General features: G+C 36.2%; 1 protein-coding gene across 17 annotated transcripts in view; it reads left to right on the top strand.

The window, feature by feature from the left end:
- The window catches only part of MBD5 (methyl-CpG binding domain protein 5), a 417,388-nt gene that overhangs the window by 365,159 nt on the left and 34,508 nt on the right, over positions 1 to 17,721 (top strand). For all 17 annotated transcript variants that reach the window (XM_081241898.1, XM_081241891.1, XM_081241901.1 and 14 more), the window contains 3 exons: positions 817 to 919; positions 1,981 to 2,161; positions 7,206 to 9,341. In XM_081241898.1, the coding sequence (XP_081098024.1) occupies positions 817 to 919; positions 1,981 to 2,161; positions 7,206 to 9,341 (2,420 nt within the window). The remainder of the gene's footprint in view (positions 1 to 816; positions 920 to 1,980; positions 2,162 to 7,205; positions 9,342 to 17,721) is intronic.

Genomic DNA, 17,721 nt, shown 5'->3' with positions numbered 1-17,721 from the left:
AAATAAACATTAGAGACTTATCCTGTCATCAGAATTAGTACCTAATCTGTACACTTAAATTTGATCAGTATTCACATATCATACTAACTTCTGTGACCCAAAGAGTAGTAACGTTGAGAGCACTACCCAATCACCAGCCGCAAGGCCTGCAAGGCACCTTTCTGCCACCTAAAACCCTATCTCCTCAAGAGTTCCCCATCCTTATAAGTACAGCTTGGATCTTCAGTAGAATTTGAGGTGGGCCACACTGATCTATCTTCAAAGAAACACATGAATGAGGGAGGAAAAAGAGAAGCCTGTTTTTACACAAGGGCAGCTTGGTTCCAAACTCCAATATTAAAGGGAAGAACTTGTTAGCTCGAATTTTTGTAAATTTAGTGACTTTCTAGTTTGACCTCCAACGTGTTCCTAAATTTCAGTTTTTCCTCAAACAGCTTTAGAAGTAGATCTTCTAGTTTAAAATGATAATGATTACTTTCATGTTGTTTTCTTGTTCCTTTCTTACCTGCTCTTTCTTAAGAATACATTTTTCCCATCCTTAGTCCACTCTTGGTTGTCAACATACTTTTATTTATTTTTCTATGAAGATCTGTATTTTTCTGAGAAATATTTTGGTCAGAAGAAAGAGTGATAGTGTTAAAGGCTATAATTTAGTAGCTAACATAATACTGACAAAGAAAATGCTTTTCCTTAGTAGGAAGATATTTCACAGGAAAAAACCCTGTGAAGGACAGTAAGACTATAAATTATGCCGTTTTTCATATAATATGTGCAGTCAGAATTATTTCCTGATGTTTTTTTAAACTATTTTCACAGTCCCAGTGGGTCTTTGTTATCTTGCTTGGAGCAGGTTAAAACATACCTGCTTACTGACGGAACATGCAAGTGTGGCTTGGAATGTCCTCTTATTCTTCCCAAGGTAACCATTTCGCAATAGATGTATCAGCAATTTTTCATTTTTTAGGTGTTTCATATATTTGCTTTTCTCATTTGGCATTTCATTTTTATATTACTTCTCCAATCATTTATACATTTTAAAGTCTTAAATTATATATCTTTTGCATGCATTTTGGAATGCTTAAGGATTGTGGAAAATAGTTCAAGTCCAAGAGTCATTTTCAAAGGTGACAAACCTATATTCATATTAAATATTTCATCAAAACCCCTTTTGCACCATTTTATTACAGCTATACCCATGCTCACTATTTAATAGTGCAGTATTTTTTCCCTCCTGCTCAGTCTGCAATGCTATTTTTAGCACTGGTGTTGATAGATCTGCCACAAATATTTCTTAAATTACAAAGCTGAACCCTCATAGCCAAAAGTGAAAGTGTTTTACTCCTTTACAAGGTAAAAAGTAAAATCATTTTAAATGATAAAATATTTACTATAGAAACATGTCATTGTTTTCTGGGTATCTATAATAGTCCCAATCATAGAACTAAAGATTAATAGACAACTTTTTCTTTTTTGTGTCACCTCATTCACAAAAAAGCACTTGAAACAGTTTATAAGTATATGCACAATAAATATTTTTTAAAATAGAGTAGTAGATTTTTTAAATCAGTGAAAAGGTCATATTAATATAGCAATAAAGTAAAGCCAAAGAAAAAGTTAGCATATAGCAATGTCAGATTTTAGGGTTTCTTAACTGTACTTCATCTGTTTTTGTACTGTTATAACATCAGGAAGTATCTAAAATTGGGAATATTATCAGATACTATTCCTTTCCATATATTTATCTTGGCTATCTTAGAATTAGGATAATCTTCATTATTTACCCTGCCACTAAAAACCATGAGTTCAGCAGAAGTATTTATTCCATTATATATAAAGTTGCTTTTCTTAAATTTAAAAACTTGAGAAAGTTTTATTCAGATTTATGGGTTAATCTATGCAAAACTTTTTTTTTTAACAAGGGGATCTTTTTACTTAATATTTTTACAGACATATTTTAAACGAAGGCTGTGCTTTTTCCAGGTGTTTAATTTTGATCCTGGAGCTGCTGTGAAACAGAGAACTGCAGAAGATGTTAAAGCAGATGAAGATGTCACAAAGCTATGCATACATAAAAGAAAAATCATTGCAGTGGCCACACTTCATAAAAGCATGGAAGCCCCACATCCTTCTCTGCTGCTCCCCAGTCCCGGAGGAGGAACAAGTATGTAATATGGTGAAGGTTTTAGGGATTTTTCCTCCCCCACTCCTCTCCTGGAGGAGTCACTAGAAATCACTTTGCCAAGCATTTTCTGAGTCCACTTTTCAAACATGCACAATGCATTTAAAATTATGTATGTTTTATCATTTTATTGCAAATAACAAATTAGTTCTGAAAAATTCCCATGAAGTTGTCACCCAAAGTTTCCTATCCAAATCATTTAGTTAAATGAGGAAAATAAACACTGATTAGCACATACAAATGCTATGGAGATGCATAGAGCTGAGCTAACAAAAGAGAAAGTGCCATTGGTTTTTAGGAAACAAATGTAGCCTTTTTCCTAGGGCTGTATTGGAATATGTAGTATTAAGTCCTTAAATGCAACTAGCAATGTTATCAAGAACTGGCAGTGTTATTCTTTCAGTCATTTAATAGCTACATATTGAACACCTACTAACAAATCACCTTGCCAGGAATTTTTTATACCTCCATCCAACACATACATGCACACACGCTTGTATGCACACACGAATTTTTTAAAAATTTCAATGCTGCAGAAAAATTACATGAACAGTTCGAGTACCCTAGATTTACCAGTTAACGTTTTGTTTCAGGAGTTGCAGATATTGTGACAATTCACCCCTAAGTATTTCAACACACATGGATGTTCTCTTATATAAAGCACAGTCTAATTATCGCATTCAGGAAATTTAAAACTGCCATGATAGTATTATCTAATATGCAGTCTATATTCAGATTTCTCCAGTTGTCCTAATAATATTCTTACAGCTTTTTCAATCCAATCTTTTTTAAAATCCAGGATGCAAAGATTGTGCAACTGCAAAGAGACATTACTTTTCTTTAATCTACATCAATTCCCCAGTCTTTTTCAGTCTTCCATGACGTTGATACTTTTGAAGAGTCTAGGCCGGTTTTATAGATGTTCCTCAATTTTGATTTGCCTGATTGCTTCCTCATATTTATATTCAGGTTAAACATAGTTTGATACGAATACTGCATAGGTGATGTTATATCCTCATTAGGAAGCACATAATGGCAGTTTATCCCATATTGATGACATTAAGTTTGATTTCTTGGTTAAAATTATGTCCATTATTGAGGTACATTTTCCCTTTATGATTTATATGTAATTTGTGGAATTATACTTTGAGGCTGAGGAACTTGTTTTCGTAAGGGCTAGAATATGAACTCTCCAAAATATTACAATTAGCTTAACACTTGAATAGTAATTCTGGATAAAATACAGCTGAACACCAAAGCATTTGTTTATGAAAGGTAAGTAGCATTGTTCTGCAGAGTTCTGAAAAATAAGGATGAGGAATATAACCTGTAGTGATCAGAGAAAGCTTTATGGTAGAACTTGGATTTGAACCAGCCCTGGAAAATGGTAGGATTTAGACACATAAGGGAAATAAGAAAATTCTTATCTAGAATGAGTATAGCATAATTAAGAAATGATGTGGAAACTAATGTGACTTGAGTGGAAAATTAAACCTGCATAGGTAAATTGAGGCCAAATTATTGATAGTTTTAGATACAAAGAGAAGCAGTTGTGACACCAAACAGGCCATTAAAGAGTCACACTTAGGGGCTTCCCTGGTGGCACAGTGGTTGAGAGTCCGCCTGCCGATGCAGGGCACACGGGTTCGTGCCCCGGTCCGGGAAGATCCCACATGCCACGGAGCAGCTGGGCCCGTGAGCCATGGCCGCTGAGCCTGCGCGTCCGGAGCCTGTGCTCCACAACGGGAGAGGCCACAACAGTGAGAGCCCCGCATACCGAAAAAAAAAAAAAAGAGTCACACTTAGAACTCATGTGAAGAGGGTAGGGAAAGACAGATTTGGCAGTTATTAGCAGAGACCTCCTCTCCAATAACCCTCTAACCTTTAAACTTTAACAGGAATGATCAGAAAAAATTGCTCCACTAAGGTATGTAAGAAAAAAATATATTTTAGTGAATTTTTCTTTTTCTTTAATGAGCTATGTGTTTTAAATTAAAAGATATTGCAACAACTTAAAGACATTCAACAGTAATAAATTATTTAAAATTTATCATTAGCCTGCCACCTTGATGTAAGTATGTTTTCATTTTTGCATCTTACCTTTCACATGTATTTGCACATGCTCATATCTGCTGCCATTCTCACTTCACATCATATCAAACCATTTCAGCTCTGTCTACAGAGTCTGCCTTGTTTCCTTTTTAATGATTGGAGCAGAATCTTGGTCTAGGTCCTTTGTGCTACTCTATACATACAAGTTTCATTATTGAAATTAAAGGTAAATATTTAACTAGTATAGGTATAAGAGGTATATCTCCACATCCTTTTAAAATGATATACTTTATTGGATTAATTTCTACTCTTTTACCAACTTCAGACATAGCATTTATTTCAATTTTCTAATTTTAAATTATATTAAAAGGTTGGGATTTAAATAAAGATTAAGAAGACTCATGTAGTAGTTTTCACCTCTCTTTATTTTACATGCATAAACATACAACACCTCTTTCGAAAGGTCTATTTAATATACACAAAAGCATTTGATGAGTACCTAGCATTTACATTTGCCAACTCTTGTAATACTTCAGTTCCTAACTGCAACATAAGAGCAGCATGACTTCTGTTTGTTTATCTGTTTAGTATTGCTTTTATTTTAAAGATGGTAACTATTTTTCCCCAGTATGGAAGAAATCCTTTCTAAACGACAGCTACTTTCTAAATTCTGTTGAATGTAAAAATGCCAATGTCTATATTTTAAATCACTGAATTGTAGATAGCTACATAAATGAACACGAAAAGACACAACTTGGTGGTTTTATTACTAAAGAGGACACAGTCGATCCCGTAATAATGTTAGTGATGTTAATACAGATGACTATGTTCTCACTATATGCCAAGCTCAGTGCCCCAAATATTTTTCATATGTTATTTCCTTGATTACAAACTTTAAAAATCTTTCTTTAACAAGAAAATGAATTCAGTTGAGTTTATCTGCTGCAATTTTCTTTTATGATTGGTTCTCAACTTTTCATATACTGTATTATATACGGAAATCACTCTATCAAAGAATCTCTACCATGCCAGAAACAGAAAGCCCACATTTCCCAAGAAAAATATATGTTCACTACATTCTCTTACTTCTTGATTGTACACTACCAAGACTTCTGTTTATCCCAGGTTGAGAACCACTGACTTAGAAATTGTTATGTTATGATTTGACCTGTATACTACTCAGCAGGTAGGAGAAGTTTATTTATCTTAAATGTGTAATTATCCATTTAAGTAAATATACCTCTGATTGCAAATGAATCCGAGTATACTTGCTGATATGCTGTAAGTCTAAGAATTGGGATGGCCAATGTATAGTATAAATAGTACCACTCTCATCTCCTGTGCCTCTAATAGACTCATTGGCATTTTCTCATGGAGTCCAGCTAGAGCTCAGCACCCTTTTCAGCATAGCTCTCTAAGCAGCCACCACCAGTTGATGGGAATTGGTATATGAAACTAATTTTATTTGCCATCCCTGTTTTAGAAGTCACAACCTTATAAAATAGTTAAACTTCCTTAGGGGCTAAAAAAACTTAAACCTAGAATTCTGACATCAAATGAAAATTCTGTATGATGAACCAGGTTGCTCTTGTTGCCTGTATTCTGTCTGATCTCTGAAAGAACTGAAGGGATTCCAAAAAGCCAGCGAGGGAGCAATGCACCCTGTAAAAAGAGAATACTCAATTGGAGCCCAGTACTGAAGATTTTTGCACTCTGACTAAATTTTGCATAAGAATTCTATCCTAATAAAAGAATTGCAGTCTTTTACCTAATTTGGTTGACTGGGGCTGGTTTTACAACAATGACTAATTAATGGCAAAGAAATTGAAGTGTTAAAGTATTACAGACTTGATATGAAGTTTAGCATGATTGTTTAACTTCACTGTATTTACTGTTATCACTCCCTTTGTAAAAGATTCAGAATCTTATTTACTTAATTCACAAAAATTAAGACTCTGTTACTCTCACAGTGAAAATATTGGGATGAGGAAGAGTTTTTGTAGCTGTCCCGAGGAGGTTTTAGTAAGGTTATACAAACCTTTATAGGGCAACAAATTTTCTGGTGAAAATGGCAATTCATTTAAATCACTCAAGAAAATATTATGCCACACAGATCACAATTTTCTGTTGTAACTGTGTTCTTAGAAAATTCAAATCCAAAAAATAGAATCATCATCGTTTCTATCTGGGCTGTCATTCTTGATTTTGCATAAATATTATTAGAATGGCTAATGTCAGTATGTACGGATTCAGATCCCCATCCTTTCTCAACAGACATGAGGGAAACAAGCATGAGCAGTTATTGAGAACCTTTGGTCAACTAAGGGAGAATAGTGTGCATCTTTTACAATCAAAATTTATTGTAGGGGCTTCCCTGGTGGCGCAGTGGTTGAGAGTCCATCTGCCGATGCAGGGGACGCGGGTTCGTGCCCCGGTCCGGGAGGATCCCACGTGCCGCGGAGCGGCTGGGCCCGTGAGCCATGGCCGCTGAGCCTGCGCGTCCGGAGCCTGTGCTCCGCAGCGGGAGAGGCCACAACAGTGAGAGGCCCGCGTACCACAAAAAAAAAAAAAAAAAAAAAAATTTATTGTAGAGTACAGAACTTTTTTTTGGTTTTGGGGGGTTTTTTTTTGCGGTACGCGGGCCTCTCACTGTTGTGGCCTCTCCCGCTGCGGAGCACAGGCTCCGGACGCGCAGGCTCAGCGGCCATGGCTCACGGGCCCAGCCGCTCCGCGGCATGTGGGATCTTCCTGGACTGGAGCACCAACCCGCGTCCCCTGCATAGGCAGGCGGACTCTCAACCACTGCGCCACCAGGGAAGCCCCCAGAACTTTTTTTTAATTGCAAAGAGTCACAGCTTCTGTTTGCAGATTTCTTTTTTCAGATGCCCTCCCTTCCCCATTTCCTTCCCTCCCTCCATCCTAACACAAAAGAATTGAGACTACTAACAGATTTTTTTTTTCTCTTTCACATCAGATGCAACTCCAGTAGTACCTTCACGGGCAGCAACTCCAAGATCTGTAAGAAATAAGTCTCACGAAGGAATTACAAATTCTGTAATGCCTGAATGTAAGAATCCTTTCAAATTAATGATTGGATCATCAAATGCCATGGGAAGGCTATATGTACAAGAACTGCCTGGAAGCCAGCAACAAGAACTCCACCCTGTCTACCCCCGGCAGAGGTTGGGCAGCAGTGAACACGGACAGAAATCTCCATTCCGTGGCAGCCATGGAGGCCTGCCCAGCCCAGCGTCGTCAGGTTCCCAGATATATGGAGATGGCTCAGTCTCTCCAAGGACTGACCCACTTGGAAGCCCTGATGTTTTCACAAGAAATAATCCTGGTTTTCATGGAGCTCCCAATTCTAGTCCTATTCACCTGAATAGGACTCCTCTTTCTCCCCCTTCAGTAATGCTACACGGTTCTCCTGGACAGTCATCCTGTGCAATGGCTGGAAGGACTAATATACCTCTTTCCCCAACCTTGACTACAAAGAGTCCAGTAATGAAAAAACCAATGTGTAATTTTTCAACTAATATGGAAATACCACGAGCAATGTTCCATCACAAACTACCCCAAGGCCCACCTCCCCCTCCTCCACCTTCTTGTGCTCTTCAGAAAAAGCCATTAACATCTGAGAAAGATCCACTTGGCATTCTTGACCCTATTCCTAGTAAACCAGTGAATCAGAACCCTGTTATCATTAATCCAACTAGTTTCCATTCAAATGTCCACTCTCAGGTACCTGTGATGAATGTAAGCATGCCTCCTGCTGTTGTTCCTTTGCCAAGTAATCTCCCTTTGCCAACCGTAAAACCTGGCCACATGAATCATGGGAGTCATGTACAAAGAGTTCAGCATTCAGCTTCAACCTCCCCGTCCCCTTCTCCAGTGACATCCCCAGTGCACATGATGGGGACTGGAATTGGAAGGATTGAGGCATCGCCCCAAAGATCACGCTCATCTTCCACATCATCAGATCACGGAAATTTCATGATGCCACCTCTAGGACCCCAGGCCACTTGTAGTGGTATTAAGGTTCCACCCAGGTCACCAAGGTCAACAATAGGGTCCCCAAGGCCATCAATGCCATCAAGCCCTTCTACCAAGTCCGATGGACATCATCAGTACAAGGATATCCCTAACCCATTAATTGCTGGAATGAGTAATGTACTAAATACCCCAAGCAGTGCAGCTTTTCCTACTGCATCTGCCGGAAGCGGTTCTGTAAAGAGTCAGCCTGGTTTGCTGGGAATGCCTTTAAATCAGATCTTGAACCAGCACAATGCTGCCTCCTTTCCAGCAAGTAGTTTACTCTCAGCAGCAGCCAAAGCACAGCTAGCAAATCAAAACAAACTTGCTGGTAACAACAGTAGCAGCAGTAGCAATTCTGGAGCTGTTGCTGGCAGTGGCAACACTGAAGGACATAGCACTTTAAACACCATGTTCCCTCCTGCTGCCAACATGCTTCTCCCAACAGGTGAAGGGCAAAGTGGTCGAGCAGCACTAAGAGATAAGCTGATGTCTCAGCAAAAAGACTCACTGCGGAAAAGAAAACAGCCACCTACCACAGTGTTGAGTTTGCTCAGACAGTCTCAAATGGATAGTTCTGCAGTTCCTAAACCTGGACCCGACTTGCTAAGGAAGCAGGGTCAGGGGTCGTTTCCCATCAGTTCAATGTCTCAGTTACTACAGTCTATGAGTTGTCAAAGCTCTCACTTGAGTAGCAATAGTAGCCCGGGTTGTGGGCGCTCAAATACTGCTTTGCCTTGCTCTGCTAACCAGCTGCATTTTACAGACCCCAGTGTGAACTCCAGTGGTCTTCAGAATCCACTGACACAGGACGTACCTTTAAGAGGGGAAGCCGTGCACTGCCACAATGCAAACACTAACTTTGTTCACAGTAACAGTCCAGTCCCAAACCACCATCTTGCAGGTTTAATAAATCAGATTCAGGCTAGCGGGAACTGTGGGATGCTCAGTCAGTCGGGCATGGCCTTAGGAAATTCATTACATCCCAATCCACCTCAGTCAAGAATTTCAACGTCCTCCACTCCAGTGATACCAAACAGCATTGTTAGCAGCTATAATCAAACAAGTTCTGAAGCAGGTATGGTTTTATTAGAAAAAAGTACCCAAAGGTACTAAACTTTTATACGTTTTTTTAAAATTTATACCAAAATATTTATTATGATAAGAAATGATCCTTTCCCCATTGTGAAATTCTCATCATTTCTTTAGTATTTATAATTTTATTTACAGAATGCTAGGGATTTGTCTCTTAGAAAAAATAACAGCCAAGAGGATTCCATGTGTTTCCGTTATGTGTCAACCTGTGTCATTTTGAATTTTGTTCGACTTTCAGTTGGTTCTATAACCATTGGACTCGAAACTACAAAAGAAGCCATAGAAGGCAGGATTTCCTGGTTTCCAACTACATGAGACGTACTTGGTCTATGCCAATATAAAAGCTGTTTCCACTAGCTCTTGTTTGTATTCAGGTTAATGAAGCTCATTTGGAAAACCCAAAAAAAAGGGCAGAAATACATGGATTTTTTGTTCTTGCTGCTGACCAGAAATAGGTGAATGGATAGGAAAAGGTAACTAGAAGTTGAATGAAGTAGAAAGCTGTCTTCTAATGTGTTTTCTTATCCTAGTTTGCTATCCTTTATTATTATTTGTTTGAAAAAATTCATAAATGGATATTGGCTACTCCCTTTTTAAAAAAGGTAATAATTTAAGTTTTCCAATAAAAAAGGCTTGAAAACCTGATTTCCAGAATTTTTGATCTTGAAATTATTTTACAGTTTTCTTGGAGAACTAAACCATTGTTTTTACCATTGACATTATGGTATCTCTTTGTCCGCTATTAATGAAGGAGACAAATTTATTTAAAAGTAGACACATTAGAAAGAACTATATTTTATTTCAGTAGAGTCCTCAGAAATTGTTACAAAAAACCGTAAAGAAGCACTATAAAGATAAATTCATTGAGACGTCAGAAAATTTGACTATAAAAATAATAGAAAGAATACCCAAAACCCAACAATAACGATTTGAGAGATTGGTGGGAAATGACAGGGAGGAAATAAAAGATGATTGTAGAGACAATATTATTCAGCTATGAAAACAGTGGGCTTTTAAAACCAGATTGCTACTGGAAGTGGGAAAACTGCTGAGGCTTTTAATAATCTATTGTATAGATATATATAGACTGTGTTATACCACCATGCTGGAAAGTCATTATGACCTACATGTCTTTGTTGCTGATAGTAAAATCAAGTGTTTTCCTTCCTGGTGTCACTACTTTTACCTGCCATTCTCCACAACTTGTGCTATGTGTTATGTTTTGATGTCAGTATTTAATGAAGAATTCTTCATTGACCTCTTCTGTTAAAAAGAATATAAGGTGAAGATGATAATTGAAATGATTAGTGCCTTCTTGATATTCTTAGTCTGAGGAATCTCATGAAACTATTTTTTACATGTTTAACAGGATTCTTATTCCAAAGGGGCTTCCAGCTTTTCAATGACTCATATTCCTTTTTAGATAATCCCAAACAAATGAAAATTTAATCTTATGCATTTAGCAGATTAAGGTTACATAAGACCAGTAACTATTTAAAAATACACTATATTTATTAAGCATACCTTCAATCATTTAGATGAGGCGTTGTTAGTCTCATTGTATTATATCTTTCAATTTTGATACCCCTTACCTCAACTTACTTTGTTTCAGGTCTAAGTTCATATTGCAAAGTGTACGTATTTTATTAATGATGTATTTTAATTTATCTATAATGGAAAAGACCAACATTTATTTATATTCTTGTTTCTTCTGATTGTTAAGTTTCGACTTATTTTATATAGTCTTAGACATGTATTTTCTTGTTCCATGCATCTCTGTAAAACATCAGATCTGGATTGCCAGTGCTGGGAGTGTCAAAACACGCATGTTGAAAATTTACTAATATAAGTAAAGTGTTAGCATATAAATAGCTAAAAGGGATGAGAATAAATATCTAGTAATGATATGGATGTGACCAGTCATGTGTAAGCTAACAGAAAGCATATCCCTGATAAAAATCTAGGTCAATAAGAACTTTTTAAAGTAGTAAACCTAATAAAATTAAATACTGCTTAATGTACATAGCTCTGATGTGCAGCTGGTAATAAAAATGGGTAGATTTACTAATTAATATAATTCTTTTGATGAGCTGAATATTGAAGAGGTCTCTAATATCATGTTTCTTTTAGATACACAGTGAACTGTGTCAACTGAATGTACTGTTATTATAACTGCTTAGCCTTAATGTTTATTTTCACTGACATTTATTCATCCATCAAATACACACCAAAGCTGGGCTTTCAGAGTGAGACAGCTGATGACAGTTACAGCTATCCCTTTAAGTTTTGCTGAGTATTCCTAGCATACTAGTAAGACATTAGAAGAAAACCACATTTTATTCTTAAAATGTTGCTTTTAGCTGTCATTGAGTACCTATGATATGCCAGGTGATTTGCCTGTATTATTTCTAATTTGTGCAGTATTCCAAAGTATAAGGTATTCTTGTCCTCATTTTACAGATGAGTACATTGGGCCTCAGAGAACTTGAATAACTGTCCAAGGTCATACATAATTGAATTAGGATTTGAACTCAGGTTCATCTGATTCTAAAATCCATTTTCTTCCCAGCTGCATAAGTTCTTCATTTGAAACATAGTTGTGAAAAATACTGTTTTCACTTTCAAATCTTTAAAAATACCCAACAGATAGTGAATCAAAGCATATCAATACATGTTAGGAACCACGTTTGTAAACTTTTGATGCACTTTTAGACAAAAGTCAGTAATTTTGCCTTCTCTATTTGGACTCTAATATCCTAGTGTACAATAATTAGGATGTTTGTGCCAATGCAGATGAAATGTCCACAGTATCAAAAGAACTACCCCTCCTTTGTGAATCACATTTGGTAACCTTTATTTGAATGAATTTGTATCACCTCACTCAGATAAAAATGGGTTTCCTAGTGGGTGATGTGTCAATAGGCCTTTGGAGAAGGCAACTTTGCAGACGCTAGCCCTGCCATTCCAGGTGTGATAGCACAATGAGGGTGAAAGAGACCCACAGGTAACATGGCCCAACTCTTCCTTGTGGTAATGGAGCATGAACAGAACTCAAGTGACCTCCTGCTCAATCCAGTGCCTTTTTTCCCCACTCTCCTAAGCAGCAGCTCAAAAATGTTACATTAAGACCTATTTAAGACCAGAAATCACTCTGAAAACATTTAATTCGATTGGCTATTTGTTTTCAAAAACTTATTTTAAAGAAAGTTTTTCTATCATAAACAGCCCAAATATTCATTTTTTAGGCCTATATGTGAATACCAGTCCATATTTTAAATGTATTAAAACTCATATATGAGAATCGGAGGCAAAGTAGTAAAAAAAAAAAAATCAGATTAAAGATACGAAATGCTTAGAAAACATTTCTAAAACTTAAAAAGAATATACAAGGTTTTATTAATTCTATTTGGTGTTTTGAAATTGCCTTTCCACTAAAGCTCTCTAAACACTTTGCATTGTAAAGTTTACAGGTTTCTATTGGCTTTTTGGATATGAAATTACAAGTGAAGTTTAATATTTCCATGTAACAGATTTAGAAAATGACCAGTAGGATACTTGGTGACATTCCTCAAGTTGTAAAGCAAAGCTCTGGTGGATCTGGCAACCAAACCCCAATCAGTTCCTGATTCTCAGTCCAAACACTCAAACTGCTGAATGCAGGTATGTTCTGAAATCCATCACTCGTGTACATTTAAAGCAACTTTCAGTTTATGAAGTGAGATAAGTTTCAACACTTAAGTGGTTCCAGCACGTGTCCTGTGGTGTTTTGGTTTAGGGAGGAATTCAAAATCAAGTACCCCTGACTGACAAATTTCATCAAGTCCATGCCTCTTTGGGCCTCTGACTGCTGCCCACCTGTTTACCATAGAACAAAAACACACATGCCAGTAACCCGGGCCTCTGCAGAGGACCCAGCCCTGTCAGTGTCCACATGACAACCCATCCTTCCATGGCCCTGTGGGTTTTCACAATTTTCAAAGAAGCAAAAAGGTTTAGATTATTCTGCTAACCAACTTAATAACTGAACCTTACCTCCCTCCAGTATGATAAAAAGTCATTAAATATAAATTTTTCACTTTAAAATGCCTTTTATATTCTCATTTTTTTAAATAAAAAACATTTAATCAACTCTTCTAAAACACATGAAAATGTAGTCCTGTGAAAGGGCAGAGTATGAGTTTGTACCAAAAGAGAAAATAATTCAATCATTTATTTGCCTTAACTCTTAAAGATACACATTGACTAACAAGAATATAAATAAACCTATGAATAAATATTTGCTCATGAATATTTATATAAATATATATATATTTTTTAACTCTGGAAAAGAAAGTGTTTTTTTCAGCACAAAATACATTTGATTGAAACTCAGTGCAGCCACTAATATGGTAGGTATAAGAAAATTAGAGATCACAAAAGAATGCTTTGGATAAAATATTGCAAAGTGCAAGCTTGGTTTTTTGTTCTATGTATTTATTTATTCTCAGAGCATGCCAGTAAAGAAAATAAAGGGAAATTGTCATTCCCTTCATTTGAGGTTATAGTTGCAAAAAGATTATGGGTTAAAAATACTCCAGGATGGATTGTTCTATGTTAGCTGTCTCAGGATATGGGACATTTGTGTGGAAATAAGCCTCTAGTCTTTTATAGACTTATGTAGAATGAAAAAAGGCAGAGACTCCTTTAAGGTTGTGACTGAATTAATAATAATTGCTATTGAAAGTATTTCACCCAAGTTTTTAAATGCCTAGATTTTACGCCTCACCTGATTGATGCATAGGCTTCTAAGTTGAAACTTGCCCTCTGCTCTTGTTTTTTAACCAAATACCAAAACTATATTAAAATCTTGATTATGTGATAAAAATCTATGTCTATTCTTTTAGTTAAATTTTTGCAAAATGAGCCATTTCTTCTTTGCTGTAAGTTATTTTTACAACAGGCAGTGTCTTGCTGTTTAAGAAGGTTTCCTAATATCAGGGTTACACCACTTGCTTTGTTTACATATTCCAGGTTTAATGTTTCCTTGTGTACAAAAAGAGGAGTTAAAATATGTTTGAATTTAGACACTGAGTCTATGTAATCAAAGGTGATAACAACTCAGAGTGGTGTGATATGTTTGCTGATTCAATGATCTATTTTGTACCTTTCAAGAAATAAATTGTCCCAGTGTGCAAATTGGGAGAATTTTATTCTATTGCAACACACTAAGCTCACTTATAAAATCACTAGAAATCCTTCAATTCTCAAGGGGATGCCTAAGCTATTATTTACTAAAATCAAGTGGTCTAAGAACATTGAAGCAGCTTCTAAAAGTACCTAAATTCTAGGCAGTAATGTTAACTCTACAAAGACTTGACTCATTAAAAATAATGCTTAAACATTTTCCTAGTGTCATCAAAATAGATTTCATTTCCACCTGCATGGAGTACTAAATAAATCAAATCATAAACTTCCTACCTTCAGGGAACTTATATCAAACAACATTAATGCTAACAAAGCAAAGAGTAGAGTAAAAATTATTTTCTAAGAATTATACTTCTTGCAAAGTCAAAGTAACAACTCACCTTTTTACAGATTAGGAATGGAACTAGACAAACAGAAGTCTGAAGGAGTTGCTGAGATACTCCTGGGGTAGGAGCTAGTCCAGGGAAATTCTAAATATCTGTCCAAGACCCATGGGTACAGGTATAAGAAAGAGTAGTATTTATCACAAATGCCCCAGAGCGGAGCTCCTGTGCTGCACGACTCCACAGGGATACCTCTCACATTAGAGTCTGATAAACATGCTTCCTGGAGCACAACTCCATAGACCATCCCCCACACAGTTGAGCAACTGAGAGGCCTGATCCTAAGGCAGTGTTTTCCAAACTTATTTTTACTTTTAACCACGGCAAGAAATTAACTTGCATTCCATTTAACTAGAGATATATTTTTAATGTACAACAAAAGTTTCCTGAAAAAAACACTCTGTGTGATGCACTCTGACATTTTAGATCCCATTCTATCTTATCCTGTCTTATTCTATTTCTTTTTTTTATGACAGTCATGATCTACCGAAATGATTTCACCACCCACCAGCAGAACATGACCCAGCACTCACATGTATAAGTTAACAGAAACAGTTTCCACAAAATAATATCCTAGCTATGCAATGTACTCTTTTTTTTTTCTTTTCTATTTCATTTATCAAAATATACTGGTTTGGGGGCATACTAAATCGATTTTACAGTCTTAAATAGGTCTAAGCACTGTCTTAGGATATTCATAAGGTAATTAACTCAGCAAATATTTATTGAATACCTAGTATGTGCTCTGCACTGTTTAGCACTGAAAATAAAATAGTACACAATGGAAGGATACAAAGTTAACTTCATAATCTAGAATCTCTACTTGCTCTGCTCATTGAACAAAATGAGATAAACTTCCAGTTGGTATATTGATGGATGGAGCATTTTAACTGTTATTCTAGCATATTGAGAGAACAGAAATCCTACCAAGCAAGAGACTTAACCTCTTCTCTCAGCATTTGCTTCCTCACAATAAATATTAAGAAAAATGTGATAAAAAGCATTTGTAAAAAAAAAAAAAAAAAATCTTTGTTACTTGAGAAACTGAAAAATCTCAAGCAATTTTTTTCATTTCAACAGTTTTCAGAGTAATTCTATGTATTAATAAAGGAAGCAGAAGTGATCAGTAGTAAAACACCCTTTTTTTTGTCTGACCCCATTACCACCCAAAGACTGGCCTCGCCTCCTCAACACAGTCATAATCACTCAGACCTCATATTCCAAGATTCAAGATACAGTCCTTCCACTGTTCTTTCCTCTTCCCTAAGAGGTTGGCCCTGTTGAGGGTGGAGAGTATTTCCTCAGATACTGCCACTGATCCCTTTCCCCTCTTCCTTTTCTCCTAAGTTGTGTTGGTTTTGGGTCCCTCCCTCGCTTCCTTATGGAGAACAAATAGACACTAGTCCCTAGGGCTTCCTGCCTACTTCTGGTAAAGGAATGCTAGGAATTTACATCAGGATCCAAAGCACAAAGATAGAGATTGGTATATTTTTGTAAATACATATTACCATGTCATTACTAAGGCTTGAGAAAATAATATCTTGTTGGAAGATCTAGACCTCATAAAAGTTATCTTTCAATTTTTTAAATCCTTTAAATATAGAAGAGAAAATTTTACTATTTCCATGGGGTTGAAAAGTGAATTATATTTATTAGACTCACTAGGGCATGATATTTTCTCCTGTCTCTAGAAGCATTCGTTTTTATTAAGGATTATCATTGACCCTGTTTGCAATTAAAGTACACTTGCCAAAGCAAATGATAAAGGTCAAATAGTGAAGGAGTATGTTCCATATGATGTATTTCTTAGGTTCTTGAATTTATGGATAAAAACCAGTATTTGGACATATCAATTAAGAAAAAGTTTTCTAGCATTAAGTGGTATTTATTCAAAATTGAAGCTATAGATCAAACTGGTAAAATGACATTTTAAAAGCACCTATTGGTCCATATGGAACAAGCTTTATGCCCTCTCTTGTACACATACAAAGACATGTACAACACTATTATTAATACTTAAGGGCCAACCATGTGAGAGTTTAGCATGATATGAACAATGACTCTTCTCAAAGAATATTGGTGACGAAGAAGAGAAATAACTCTAAAGAAGTAGACATTACCTTTGTTTTGAAAAGCAGTGTTTACAAAATGAGGCAAATAAAACACCTCAAGAATGAAATTGTTAGTAATAGGAAAATATCCTTTAAAAATCCTAAGAAAAAATTACTGATGCTATTTCTGTATACACACACGTATATAGACACACACACACATAAATTATATGTGTGTGCAAAGAATACTGTTTATATCTGGGAATCTACCCCACTGGAAAAAGCTACCACTGTTGTTGCCTAATTGTACTGGACTATCTCAGTGATTGGGTGTCTAGGCATGTGATCTCACACCAGTAAAGTTTATTTGGATGGCTTTCCAGTCTTATTTCTTACTTCTTTAAAAGTAACAGAAACAGTGAGAAAAAGAAGTTATGCCAGTTCATGGTGCTGCTGGCTGGTGTGAAATAATAATTTTTTCTAATTAAAGGACTTCTCCAACTTACTAACTTGTTCGAGGCTCCCAGCTGCCTTTTAATTATTTAACTGCTAAATGTTTAGTGAATAGTTTGCTATTTTAAAAACTCTTTTAAAAAAAACTGTCTCCCTCATTAGATTAAGCTCAAAACATCTTAGCTGCCAAAAGAAAAATCAGCTTTAAGAAAACTTTTTCCCCACATGCTTCAACAGACCATAGGTTTTTATGCAGAACTATGAAGTAAGTTCACCAGAGAATGCCTGCTCA

This window comes from Mesoplodon bidens (assembly GCF_964165515.1).
Source record: "Mesoplodon bidens genome assembly, chromosome: 8".
Lineage (NCBI taxonomy): Eukaryota > Metazoa > Chordata > Mammalia > Artiodactyla > Ziphiidae > Mesoplodon > Mesoplodon bidens.
This window is presented reverse-complemented; position numbering and strand designations above follow the sequence as displayed.